General features: G+C 40.9%; 1 protein-coding gene and 1 long non-coding RNA gene across 5 annotated transcripts in view; one reads left to right on the top strand and one right to left on the bottom strand.

The window, feature by feature from the left end:
* rmnd1 (required for meiotic nuclear division 1 homolog) overlaps nt 1-12,887 on the bottom strand; it is a 94,761-nt gene that overhangs the window by 1,853 nt on the left and 80,021 nt on the right. For all 4 annotated transcript variants that reach the window (XM_068044456.1, XM_068044459.1, XM_068044458.1 and 1 more), the window contains 2 exons: nt 11,930-12,050; nt 2,158-2,274 (listed from right to left, as the gene is read on the bottom strand). In XM_068044456.1, coding sequence (XP_067900557.1) covers nt 2,158-2,274; nt 11,930-12,050 — 238 coding nt within the window. The remainder of the gene's footprint in view (nt 1-2,157; nt 2,275-11,929; nt 12,051-12,887) is intronic.
* The window catches only part of LOC137376262 (uncharacterized), a 36,291-nt gene that overhangs the window by 20,181 nt on the left and 3,223 nt on the right, over nt 1-12,887 (top strand). The window contains exon 3 of the long non-coding RNA XR_010976158.1: nt 11,096-11,156. This is a non-coding gene — a long non-coding RNA (uncharacterized lncRNA). The remainder of the gene's footprint in view (nt 1-11,095; nt 11,157-12,887) is intronic.

The following is a 12,887-nucleotide window of genomic DNA, read 5'->3' as shown; positions in this document are numbered from 1 at the left end:
CTTGCATTTGATTTCAATGACTACATCACTTTACTAGATACATCTACATATGATTTAGTTAAAGACAATAGAAATTGCATAATTAATTCTGAAGGAAAATAACTTAGTAAGTTAATTGCCTTGGGGATAAATAAGATTCTCAACTGACTCACTCCTAACTGAACGCCTTTCACTTACCCGTTGCTGCTAATCACGTTTGATCGCTGGGATATTTTGCTTTGAAAATGATAGTTATTAATTAATTTGCTTACAAGTGTAGCAGCTAGTATATATTTCTGTCCCTACACTTCTCAAATTAAATTGTATTGGCTACCTTTTGAAGCCTTACTGAATTAATGTAAATTAAATGAATACCATTTAAATTAGGTTGCATACCCTGTTATAATATGATCAACTTTACTTAAGTAGCATTTTGACCCTCAACTCAATTAAGATGTTACCAATAAAAGCAAAATACTGCGGATGCTGGAAATCTGAAATAAAAACAAGAAATGCTGGAACCACTCAGCAGGTCTGGCAGCATCTGTGAAAAAAGAAGCAGAGTTAACGTTTCGGGTCAGTGACCCTTCTTCGGAACTTAAGATGTTATCAAATTCATGTAGAAACACAGGAATGCACAGAACTAGAAAAGAGAATTGTATTCCAAAATGGCCTGCCCCATAAAATTCTGAGAAGTCATGTGGAAAAGCACTTGAATTTCCTCTTATCTTTGAATTTTGCTGATTAGTGATGATTAGATCCATTTCAGAAATGAAAATATACTTCCTAGATTATAGGACTGATCCTCCATTCATCCTCACGCACTGACAAAGCCACACTCAAAGGTCGGAGATAACATTGTAGTCCCCAATTCACTTCCCTGTGATGCATAGCTCCCTTCTGAGATTGTGAATCATCCCTTATGTTCCTTTCTAAATACAAACTGTTCCATTTCATGATGTTGAAATTCACCCCATGACATAATCAGCTCGTTGAGAGTTGTGGAATGTAATGTAACTGAGATAAGATTAAAAGTGTGTGTTCATGGGTTAAATTTAAAATGTTTCTTTTTAAAAGAAGGACTAGACCATCAATTTTAATGGCTGGAAAATCGAGCGACTTCATGATTTCATAATGTGCAATCCAGATCAAATGGTCATGCCATTTTTCAGGGATTAAAAAAGTTATTTATGAGTTAGTTGCTGATTTACCTTGACTGCTTGAAGCCTGTAATACCATTTTGTTTTTTCCAGAGAATGTCAATAAGAAACGTGCTATGAGTGTATGCATTTCTTAGGTTTAGTTTTTATCAAATTCATGCTTCAGTATTTTATAATTTTTTTTGCCAATAATGCTTTTGAAACCATTCACATTACAAAGGACATTCAATGCTGCAATAAATAAAACAGACAACTTAAAACAGTCTTATGGGCATGCAAACATTTAAAATAAAAGCACATCAAATCTGAACATTTCCTGTGCAAAGGGCAGATTATGCATTCGAGGACAGGATATCATCGTTGCTAAGTATGTAACATGAAGGCACCCAACAGTCTAGTGTTCCAGTAGGAATTGTGACAAGATGTGAATGATTTCTTTGAACACTCTTCAACTAGGTTTAAAATTGAGCCCAGACTGATGGAATGAAAATCTCTTCTCACTGTTGGTTGTTCTAATGCTGAATGTTGTACTGAAGTCAAATTTGACTGTAAGGGATTATGTGAAATGGGTTTGGCCTATCTCAAACTATTCGTGGGTGTGCTTAGAATTTGGCACCAACTGAAAAGCTTACTTGGCGAGGCCTGGAGGACAGCTGGTGTGGGAAACAGAAAAATTCACACTGGTGCACTAGAGAGTACTCCTCAGAGTTTGGTGCAAAGGCTCATTGTAGGGGCAGAGTGAAAATAACTCTGTTTGGCTTGTGCTATACTCAACATGGGAATGCTTGGTGCTGACACAGGGACCCAAGGTTGAACTTTTTCCACTTACCTAAGTAAGTGCAAAATAAAACAGAAATTGTAAATTTATGAGTTATAAGTAGTAATGCAGAATCTCTGATGAGTAGTTAACTTTAGGTTATTTAGACCTTTTGCTGCTGTGTAGAAATCTGGAAGAAACAATATTCTATACCCTGAACCATAAGATAACGAGATTGTTCCCAGAAGATGCATAACCTACTTCAATAGAAATGAGAATCACAATCATCCACTCGAGGCGCAGTCCATGCTTCTCGCTTAGATGGTTTCTCATCAAGTCTGTTAGCTCTGTACAATGCTGTAGCTTTTCATTAATCACCTGCAGCGTTCAAAAAATTTGCATTCAGAATGATGTATTCATCTATCCAAGGTTCACTATAGTTCTAATTCAGCACAGTATAAATGCAAGTATAATACTAACTTACTATAGTTAGCCAGTATGTCATATACATTGCTTGTGTAACTCATTTTTCATACAGTTACATATATAGAGCCTCTCATGCAGATAATATAGGATATTTTGCAAAGGGAGGTTCCTAGCTCAACAAGAGTATAATTTGGCACAAAGGTCAGCATGTCTAATTCTTAACGTTACTGACATGATGCTGTCATTAAAATTAATCGCTGGAAAAATCAGAAATGTCTTGAATTGCCTACTCTGACCTCAGACTACTTTTCCGATTTGTGTCCTACGCCGAAGTAGAGCTTTGTAATGTTTACCATTCTAGCCGATGCATTACAACACTGGAAGGCACAGGCCCAGCATTCCAGCATGAAGGATTAGGTTTCCATCTTACTTGGGGGAAAAAAAACTATCTTATTCCTTTTTATTCGGTGCAAATACAAAAAGTTCTAATAAAAACAAAATCAAATTCAGCAAACTTTAGTATTTTAGTACCTCACAGCTTTCTCTGAACAATCCGCATTAGGGACATAGGAACATGAGTAGGCCATTTAGCCCCTCGAGCCTGTTCCTTCACGAGATCGAGGCTGATCTGTGATCTAACTCCATATACATGTCTTCGCCACTTTTCCCTTAATATCTTTGGTTAATTTAAGGGAACGATAGCATAGTGGTTATGTTACTGAGCTAATAATCCAGAGGCCTGGACTATTAACCTGGAGACAGAGTTCAAATCCCACCATGGCAACTTAATTAATAAATAAATCTTGTATAAAAAGCTAGTATTAGTAGTAATAGTAAGTAGCAATAATATACTAGTAATAGTTGTCAGAGCCAGGGAAAGTGTGGGAGGCAGGAAAGAACAAAGGAAAAGGTCTGTGGCAGTCATCCCTCTGCAATACCCTGATCCACTCTTCAATCACTCCCCACACCGACTCTTCCCCTGCACCTTCCCGTGCAAGTCCAGGAGATGCAATACCTGCTCTTTCATCTCCTTCCTTCCCTATGTCCAGGGCCCTAAACATTCCTTCCAGGTGAAACAGAAATTTACTTGTACTTCTTTCAACTTGAGATACTGCATTCTTTGCTCAGAATGTGGTCCCCTCTAGATTGAGGAGACCAAATGCAGATCGGGTGATTGCTTTCCTGAACACCTCCATTCAGTCCAGAAGTGTGATCTTCAACTTCTAGTCCATTGCCACTTTAAATTTTCCATCTCACTCTGACTGGTCCTCATCCTCCTATGCTGTTCCAATGAAGCTCAACAAGCTGGAGGAACAGCACCTCATCTTTCGACTAGACAATTCACAGCTATCCAGCCTCAACACTGAGCTCAACCATCTTTAGATCATAACCACTGCTCCCATTTTCTCGAACTGGTAATAATTCTGCTGTTTCCATTTACACCTCCTCTGGACCCATCTTTTGTTTCTTTACTTGTTCCATTACTTTGCACCATCATCCCTTTTTTCATTTAATTACTCTTGCCCTCGACCTCATCACTGATCTCCACCTTCCCCCACCTCCCGTACCCACCTCACTCCCGCACCCCACCCCCCACCACCACCACTACTACATTTTCCCCTGGCTCTGCATTTGTTTAAACACTGTTAAATCTCTAACTTTTTCCAGTTCTGATGAAAAGTCATCACCCTGAAATGCTAACTGTTTTTCTCTCTCAATTAAAGCTTCCTGACCTGCTGACTAATTCCAGCATTTTCTGTTTTTATTTCAGATTTCCAGCATCTGGAATATTTTACTTTTGTTTTAGTCAATGTCATATTTTTTGCATGTATAAATAGCTTCTCTAGTGCATCCTTACTTTGCTATTTTACTCTACAATGCAAGATTATTTTTCACTAAATAATAAATGCAGTAACAATTATACAGTAAAGGCATTACCATGCATCAATAGCAAGGGGCAAACTAGTACTGTAATTGCCATCCAATATGACTGGCAGTGCTTGTGTAAACATGAACTTCAAAGAAAATAAAACTACGCCTTACTATTAAAACTGCATATAGTGTAAACATTAAGCACTGTGTGATTTGGGATTCAGATAATTGTAAATTTTGTCACCCATGTAATTTATGATCAGAGCCCTTCAACCAGATTATTCCATTGTAATTACTCGTGGGATTCAGTACTGTGGCCTGACACTAGAACTTTGAAAATAAATAGAAGTGTCAGTTCTGTGAGCTGAGTGGCACAAAAGTACAGCAGTCTGTCCTTTCACCTCTGGCTCCAGAGTTTAAATCCCGCACAAATATATGGAATGAAAGCCTCTTCTGTCTGCTGACTGAAAGGATCTGACCTGGAATCACCTTTTTAAGATGATGTGATTCTGTAGCACAAAACTGCTTATCTTGGCACTAATTGGCAACCTCACTCAGAGAGCTGACAAGGATGACTGATGTGAGAAACAAAAATTATGCACTGCTGCAGCAAAGGTGTTCTTTTGAGGTCAGGGTTAAAGTAACCTGTTGTTGTAGAGCAAGGGAAGTTTTAATCTTTTTCTAACCCGTGCAAATGACAGTTAAGTCTGCACTTAGCTTTTGGGTTAGACAGGACAGGGTTCCAAATATCGGATGGACATCCTCGGTCAAGAAAAGTAGTGTCTGAAACATTACTGTTAGTCTTAGGTATTGAAACAGAATCTAAAGTATAGTTGCAGTTTCTCCTGTTCCTGGCAAAAGCACTGGGAACTCTTATAGTGTTGCTCTGGTTAAATTAGTCACATTTCTTTGATGTTATGGATGGCACAGAATGAGTCATTCTCAATAATTCCAGTTTGTTTTACATTGGGAAGCCAAAATGTAACCGTGCCAAAGCTCTAAAGAGTAGGGGACAGATAGATGGAAATGACCCCAGTGTGAGTTCTGCTCTATTAGGATCATACTTTGTGCTGCAATCACCCATCTGGAATTCATGAAAGGGTCCATGCACAAAGGAGCTCTTAAAGGTATGTTGGCTTTTTGATCATTTTTTTCAATGTTTTTTCAATTTTTTTGCCATTAGCACATGCAGGAATGGTGTATGTAGAAATAAAAAGAGGCAAATATTGTCTGCAAAATTACCAGTATGAAAATTACCAGTATGAAAATTACCATTTGAAGCATTTTCAAAAATTCAGCATAACAGAAGGAACACAAATGAAGGAATATGAAAAGAGACTCCTAGAATACAAATTACTACTGCAGTTCAGGGAAAAAGATTAATTGCAAACTAGGTGCCCGTGCTGATTGGTAAGCCAAGGTAAAATTAATGATGAAGGTTGCTTTTGAAGTGCCTCAACTACAATGTTTCATGGTTGAAGTGGTGTAAAATGAAAGGTTTGCCATGTAAATCAAGAGATATCAGAGCTGGACTTCTTGCACTCACTACATCACAAACTAAAGGCCTGCTACCCGACCCGAACCCAACGGGACCCAACGATGTGTCGGGTCGCTATTCCTGGTCCGGCTTTCGGGCTCGGGTCAGGTCAGGCTGGGAGCTGGTTGGACACACACAGTATTAATTGGACTTGAAAGGTTGTTTGAAAAGATGAAGACTGGAGCCACGAAGTCAGTGACTGTTTGCTCACGAGTTAAACAGAAACCCATGGAGTTGTGCCCAGACAGGTTGTGCCACACTGTACCAGTATCAGTATGGCTTAAGGGGAGATGGTGGCGTAGTAGTATTGTCACTGGACTAGTAACCCAGAGACCCAGGGTATTGCTCTGGGTTCAAATCCCACTACAGCAGAAGGTGGAATTTGAATTCAATTAATAAATCTGGAATTAAAAGCTAGTCTAATGATGGCCATGAAACCATTGTCGATTGTAGTAAAAAGACCACCTGGTTCACTAATGTCCTTTAGGGAAGGATATCTGCTGTCCTTACCTGGTCTGGCCTACATGTGACTCCAGACCCACAGCAATGTGGTTGACTCTTACATGCCCTCTGAAATGACCTAGCAAGCCACTCAGTTGCATCTAACTGCTACGAAGTCAATAAAAAAAAGAATGAAACCGGACATACAACCCGGCATCGACCTAGGCACCAGCAAAGACAACGGCAAACCCAGCCCTGTCAACCCTGCAAAGTCCCCCTTACTAACATCTGGGGACTTCTGCCAAAGTTGGGAGAGCTGTCCCACAGACTAGTCAAGCAACAGCCTGACATAGTCATACTCACGGAATAATACCTGACAATGTTCCAGACACTGCCATCACCATCCCCGGGTATGTCCTGTCCCATCAGCAGGATAGACCCAGCAGAGGTGGCGGCACAGTGGTATACAGTCAGGAGGGAGTTGCCCTGGGAGTCCTCAACATCAACTCTGGACCCCATGAAGTCTCATGGCATCAGGTCAAACATGGACAAGGAAACCTCCCTCAGCTGATGAGTCAGTACCCCTCCATGTTGAACACCACTTGGAGGAAGCACTGAGGGTGGCAAGGGCACAGAATGTACTCTGGGTGGGGAACTTCAATGTCGAACACCAAGAGTAGCACCACTACTGACCAAGCTGGCTGATCCTAAAGGAAATAACTGCTAGACTGGGTATGTGGCAGGTGGTGAGAGAATCAACAAGAGGGAAAAACATACTTGACCTCGTCCTCACCAATCTGCCTGCCGCAGATGCATCTGTCCATGACAGTATTGGTAGGAGTGATCACCGTACAGTCCTTGTGGAGACGAAGTCCCGCCTTCACATTGAGAATACCCTCGTGTTGTGTGGCACTACCACCGTGCTAAATGGGATAGATTTCAAACAGATCTAACAATGCAAAACTGGGCATCCATGAGGTGCTGTGGGCCATCAGCAGCAGCAGAATTGTACTCAACCACAATCTGTAACCTCATGGCCCAGCATATCCCCCACTCTGCCATTACCATTAAGCCAGGAGACAAACCCTGGTTCAACGAAGAGTGCAGGAGAGCATGCCAGGAGCAGCACCAGGCATACCTCAAAATGAGGTGTCAACCTGGAAGCTACAACACAGGACTATCTGCGTGCGCAACATGTGATAGACAGAGCTAAGCGATCCCATAACCAATGGATCAGATCTAAGCTCTGCAGAACTGCCACATCCAGCTGTGAATGGTGGTGGACAATTAAACAACTAACTGGAGGAGGTGGCTCTCCTCAATGATGGGGGAGCCCAGCACATGAGTGCGGAAGATAAGGCTGAAGTATTTGCAACAATCTTCAGCCAGAAGTGCTGAGTTGATGATCTATCTCGGCCTCCTCCTGAAGTCCCCAGTATCACAGATGCCAGACTTCAGCCAATTCGATTCACTCCTCACGATATCAAGAAACGACTGAAGGCACTGGATACTGCAAAGGCCATGGGCCCTGACAATATTCCGGCAATAATACTGAAGACCTGTGCTCCAGAACTTGCCGCGCCCCTAGCCAAGCTGTTCCAGTACAGCTACAACACTGGCATCTACCCTGCAATGTGGAAAATTGCCCAGGTATGTTCAGTACACAAAAAGCAGGACAAGTCCAACCCGGCCAATTACCGCCCCTTCAGCCTACTCTCAATCATCAGTAAAGTGAAGGAAGGTATCAACAGTGCCATCAAGCGGCACTTGCTTAGCAATAACCTGCTCAGTGACGTTCAGTTAGGGTTCCACCAGGGCCACTCAGCTCCTGACCTCATTACAGCCTTGGTTCAAACATGGACAAAAGAGCTGAACTCAAGAGGTGAGGTGAGAGTGACTGACCTTGACATCAAGGCAGCATTTTACAGAGTATGGCATCAAGGAGCCCTAGCAAAACTGAAGTCAATGGGAATCATTGGGAACACTCTCTGCTGGTTGGAGTCATACCTTGTGCAAAGGAAGATGGTTCTGGTTGTTGGAGGTCAATCATCTCAGCTCTATGACATCACTGCAGGAATTCCTCAGGGTAGTGTCCTAGGCCCAACCATCTTCAGCTGCTTCATCAATGACCTTCCTTCAATCATAATGTCAGAAGTGGGGATGATTGCTGATGATTGCACAATGTTCAGCACCATTCGCAACTCCTCAGATTCTGAAGCATCAGTGTAGAAATGCAGCAAGACGTGGACAATATCCAGGCTTCGGCTGATACGTGACAAGTAACATTCGCGCCACACAACTGCCAGGTAATGACCATCTCCAACAAGAGAGAATCTAACCATTTCCCCTTACATTCAATGGCATTACCATCGCTGAATCTCTCACTATCAACATCCTAGGGTCTACCATTGACCAGAAACTGAACTGGAGTAGCCATATAAATACCGTGGCTGCAAGAGCAGGTCAGAAGCTAGAAATCCTGCGGCGAGTAACTCACCTCCTGACTCCCCAAAGCCTGTCCACCATCTACAAGGCACAAGTCAGGAGTGTGATGGAATACTCTCCACTTTCCTGGATGGGTGCAGCTCCAACAGCACTCAAGAAGCTTGATGCCATCCAGGGCAAAGCAGCCTGCTTGATTGGCACACTATCCACAAACATTCACTCCCTCCACCACTGACGCACAGTGACAGCAGTGTGTACCATCTACAAGATGCACTGCAGCAATGCACCAAGGCTCCTTAGACAGCACCTTCCAAACCCAAGACCTCTACCAACTAGAAGAACAAAGGCAGCATATGCATGGGAACACCACCACCTGCAAGTTCCCCTCCAAGTTACTCACCATCCTGACTTGGAACTATATCACTGTTCCTTCACTGTCACTGGGTCAAAATCCTGGAACTCCTTTCCTAACAGCACTGTGGGCATACTTACCTCCCATGGACTACAGCAGTTCAAGAAGGCAGCTCACCACCACCTTCTCAAGAGCAATTAGGGAAGGGCAATAAATTCTGGCCTGGCCAGCAATGCCCACATCCCATGAATGAATAAATAAAATAAATAAAGAAACACAGCTTTGCCCGAAGGCTCAGAAAATATTATACATTACCTAGACTCCTGCTTTACAGGTTGAAATACTTGCTGCAAGTTTATCCAGTGAATAGCTGAGATGCAGAGACCAGGAGGGCCCTGAGTGATTAATTATTATAAAATATGCAGTATTTATATAAAAAATACAAAATGATCACTGTCAGGCCTCTAGTCTACACACAGAGTACAGTACTCTATGTGTGTAGAATAGAGTCCTGACAGTGATCATTTTATATTTTTTATATAAATATTGTATACTTTATAATAATTAACCACTCAGGACCTTCCTGGTCTCTGCATCTCAGCTGCTCACTGGATAAACTTGCAGCAAGTATTTCAACCTGTAAAGCAGGAGGCTAGGTAATGTATAATGATATTTTCTGAGCCTTCGGGCAAATGCTGTGTTTATTTTAAGCAATACAGATACTCGTACAGTGTGGCACAACCTGTCTAGGCACAACTCCATGGGTTTCTGTTTAACTCGTGACCAAACATTCACTGATTTCGTGGCTCTAATCTTCATCTTATTAAACAACCTTTCAAGTCCAATTACAGTTTTTGTTGTTTAACTGCACAAACTGAAAAAGTGAAAAACGGATTTGGAATTGGAAGGTAGGTAAAGTGAACATTCCAGTGGTCGGGTCAGGCTCAGGTCGGGTCGGGCGTGGGAAAAAGATGGAAGGACTCGGGCCGGGTTGGGCTCGGGTCTGATGTGGTTCTGTCGGGTACGGGTCGGGTTTTTTTTTTCCTGACCCGAGCAGGCCTTTACCACCAACTATATCTGAAGACCCTGGCAACTTATCTGGCAATGATTGAGCACAATTGCATTCACAGGCTTCAGGTCAGTGCAGAACTGTGTCATCTGTGGCAAGGTCAACCTACAGCATAGAACATTACCACTGTCACTGGCAATTAAGGTTACCAATGTTGTTACCTTCCCTTTCCAGGCTAGCATAGGGATCATCTGCACCATCATCAAATGTGCTGCCCACAAATGCATCAAATACACATACTGGTCAGCATTTTTATATTCTTCCCACTGAATAGCAACAAGCACATGAGACCAATGCCCAATTCCATGTGGTTACACAGCCAGCTTGTTCTTACTCCTTCTCTCGTACAAATGCTTTATCTTCCCACTGGGGCTACCTTCTCAAGATTCCTAACTACACCTTCTGGGATATATGTGCTGGTGCTTGAATTTGTTGGTGAGATAGATACAGAGTGTTGAGGCACTTTCTTATTCTGGGTCACTTCCAGCAGTTGACAGGCTGCTTTTCCAGCCTACAATGTCAACGGTCCTCGAGATTACCTGAGTTACCATTTACAGGGATTTTTAAAATTCATTTTCGGGATGTGGCTGACTGGCAAGCATTACCCATCCCTACTTTCCCTTGAGAAGGTGATGGGGGATATTCATAGGGTGAATAACAAGTTGCTTAAGGTTATTCAAGGTAGCAAAGGACTCAGGATTAGCGTTATCCTAGGGCACTTTACCATCTCTACGATTATGTACGGGAACAGAAAAACCTAGAAATTCATCCAAGGCAGGTTCCCCAGAAGAGATAAACAAAACAAAAACAAAAATCACAAACTGTGGCACATGCTGGTCTTATATGGGATGTTTCTGTACTGTAAGTTTTATGTAAAAAAGAATTGGTTCAAAAATCAAAAGATTAACAATTCAATGCAACAGGTTGAGTTTTAAAAGGAGTACTACAGTCTTTAAGTTAATATTTTAATTTTTTAAATATTTCTGAAAATGAAAGTTATAAAATGAGCTGAAATTTTAAGTAAATTACTAAACTATTGTTTTGTACCTGCTTTCAGTTGCAGTTCATCCTATTGAAATAAATGGAAAGCAAAGTTGACAGCAAATAGACATTCTCTGGTATGTACCGTTTTATATTATACCCATGTACAATATGAAATTTTGTTTAACGATGATATTTATTGCGATCCATTAAATGAGTTTGCACTAAGAATTACAAATGTTGTTTAGTAAAACTTTGAGCTGAAACTCAAAGTATGGTATATATCAGTCTGGGTTGATCTTTTCTACAATTATGTGCTTGAGATGTAAACACTATATACTGCACATAAAAGGTCATCTAGCCCTTCTCAAATCACAAAGGCCTCAATACAATTCAAATGGCAAATTCAACCTTTCTTGACCATGATCAGTCTTTCCTCAGAGACTACACTTTCTTTTGCTATATGTTTAGTCATGAGTTCCCTTTATGTAGGTAAAAAGATCTATCCTAGCACAAATATCATTTGCTAATAAATATTACTACATTTATAAAATAAAACATTTTCAAATGTTATTTGTGTAAAAAAATGTAGCTTATTGGTACCTTTGAATGACTATTCATGACAAGTGAATATATAATTTTGGAAAAATCAATAGCAGAACCAAGACACTTATTAGGGACTTTTGCAGCAATTTCAGCATCTCCTTTCATCAAAAACTACACATACCCAATAGAGCGAACTCCACACTTGTGCAATCCCATCAAGAAGCCGTGATCACAGAACTAATTCTCTCATCCACACTTCCTATGACAGTGTAGTCCTGCTTTCCCATGGGCAGCACAGAATTCCTCTATTCTTTCTACCTGTCGTAGATTTTAGCTTGTCCCTATTTTTCAGAACACCACACACCTTTACACGTCGGTTAATGTTCAGAAACTGGCAGGTTTTGTCATAGAGCTGCTCCAGGTTCTCTCTGTCCCAGTAAAAATCAGGGGTCATCAAGAGATCCGAACTCAAATTTATACGGTGTCTGAAAGAGAACAAACTTATAGTAACACCAGGCTGTGTGAGCCACTGATTTCTTACATTAATATTTACAAAACAATTCAGTAGCTATCTATATAATGCAAACAGAATATGTAGAGAAAATATAAAGAAAAAAAATGAGATATAAGGAATGCTTTTCTATCATGAAAAAGTTCTTCATTTTTCTAAAGTTAACCTTTTGATATTGTTTTTTTAAACTTAAAAAAATCAATTCTACCATTTGTACTTGTTTTGGTATATGGATTACGGGCAGTTGTCATACATAGTGTACCACATTTTGAATTCCCATCATCCCTAAAAACTGTACTCTCTCCAAGCTTCTGAAAATGCTCTTCAGGATAACAAAGTCTTTTTTTTTGTTGTTATGTCTGTATGGATGTTTGGAAGAGAGTTTGGTTCAAAGTCCAGTCGAATGGATTTCTCTCATTCATTTTTACTTCCCTGTAATGCTGCTCTGAGATATCAGCATCACTGAAAGCATGAATTCTTAATAGTATCTACCAAGATACAACACAGTCAAGCCCACCAGCCAATGAAGTCACACTGCATCTTGCAGTCAGCATGCCTCTTATCCATCATGTAACTAAATGATTCCTGCATTTAGAATCATAAGTGGTGTGGAATCAATGAATACCAAAATATTCAGGGAGATCTTACTAGTAAAGGTAATTATCAAAATATTACTGGGTAATTTTGCACAGGGTGGATGCAAGACCTCACCGCCATCAGAAATGAGTCTAGCTCTACCCAGGTTATTTCCTGCTGGGTGTTGGAAACCTTTTGCTTAAATTTACCATCAGGGCTTAATGCTGTAAGCATC

Source organism: Heterodontus francisci, chromosome 13 (assembly GCF_036365525.1).
Source record: "Heterodontus francisci isolate sHetFra1 chromosome 13, sHetFra1.hap1, whole genome shotgun sequence".
NCBI classification, from domain to species: domain Eukaryota; kingdom Metazoa; phylum Chordata; class Chondrichthyes; order Heterodontiformes; family Heterodontidae; genus Heterodontus; species Heterodontus francisci.
This window is presented reverse-complemented; position numbering and strand designations above follow the sequence as displayed.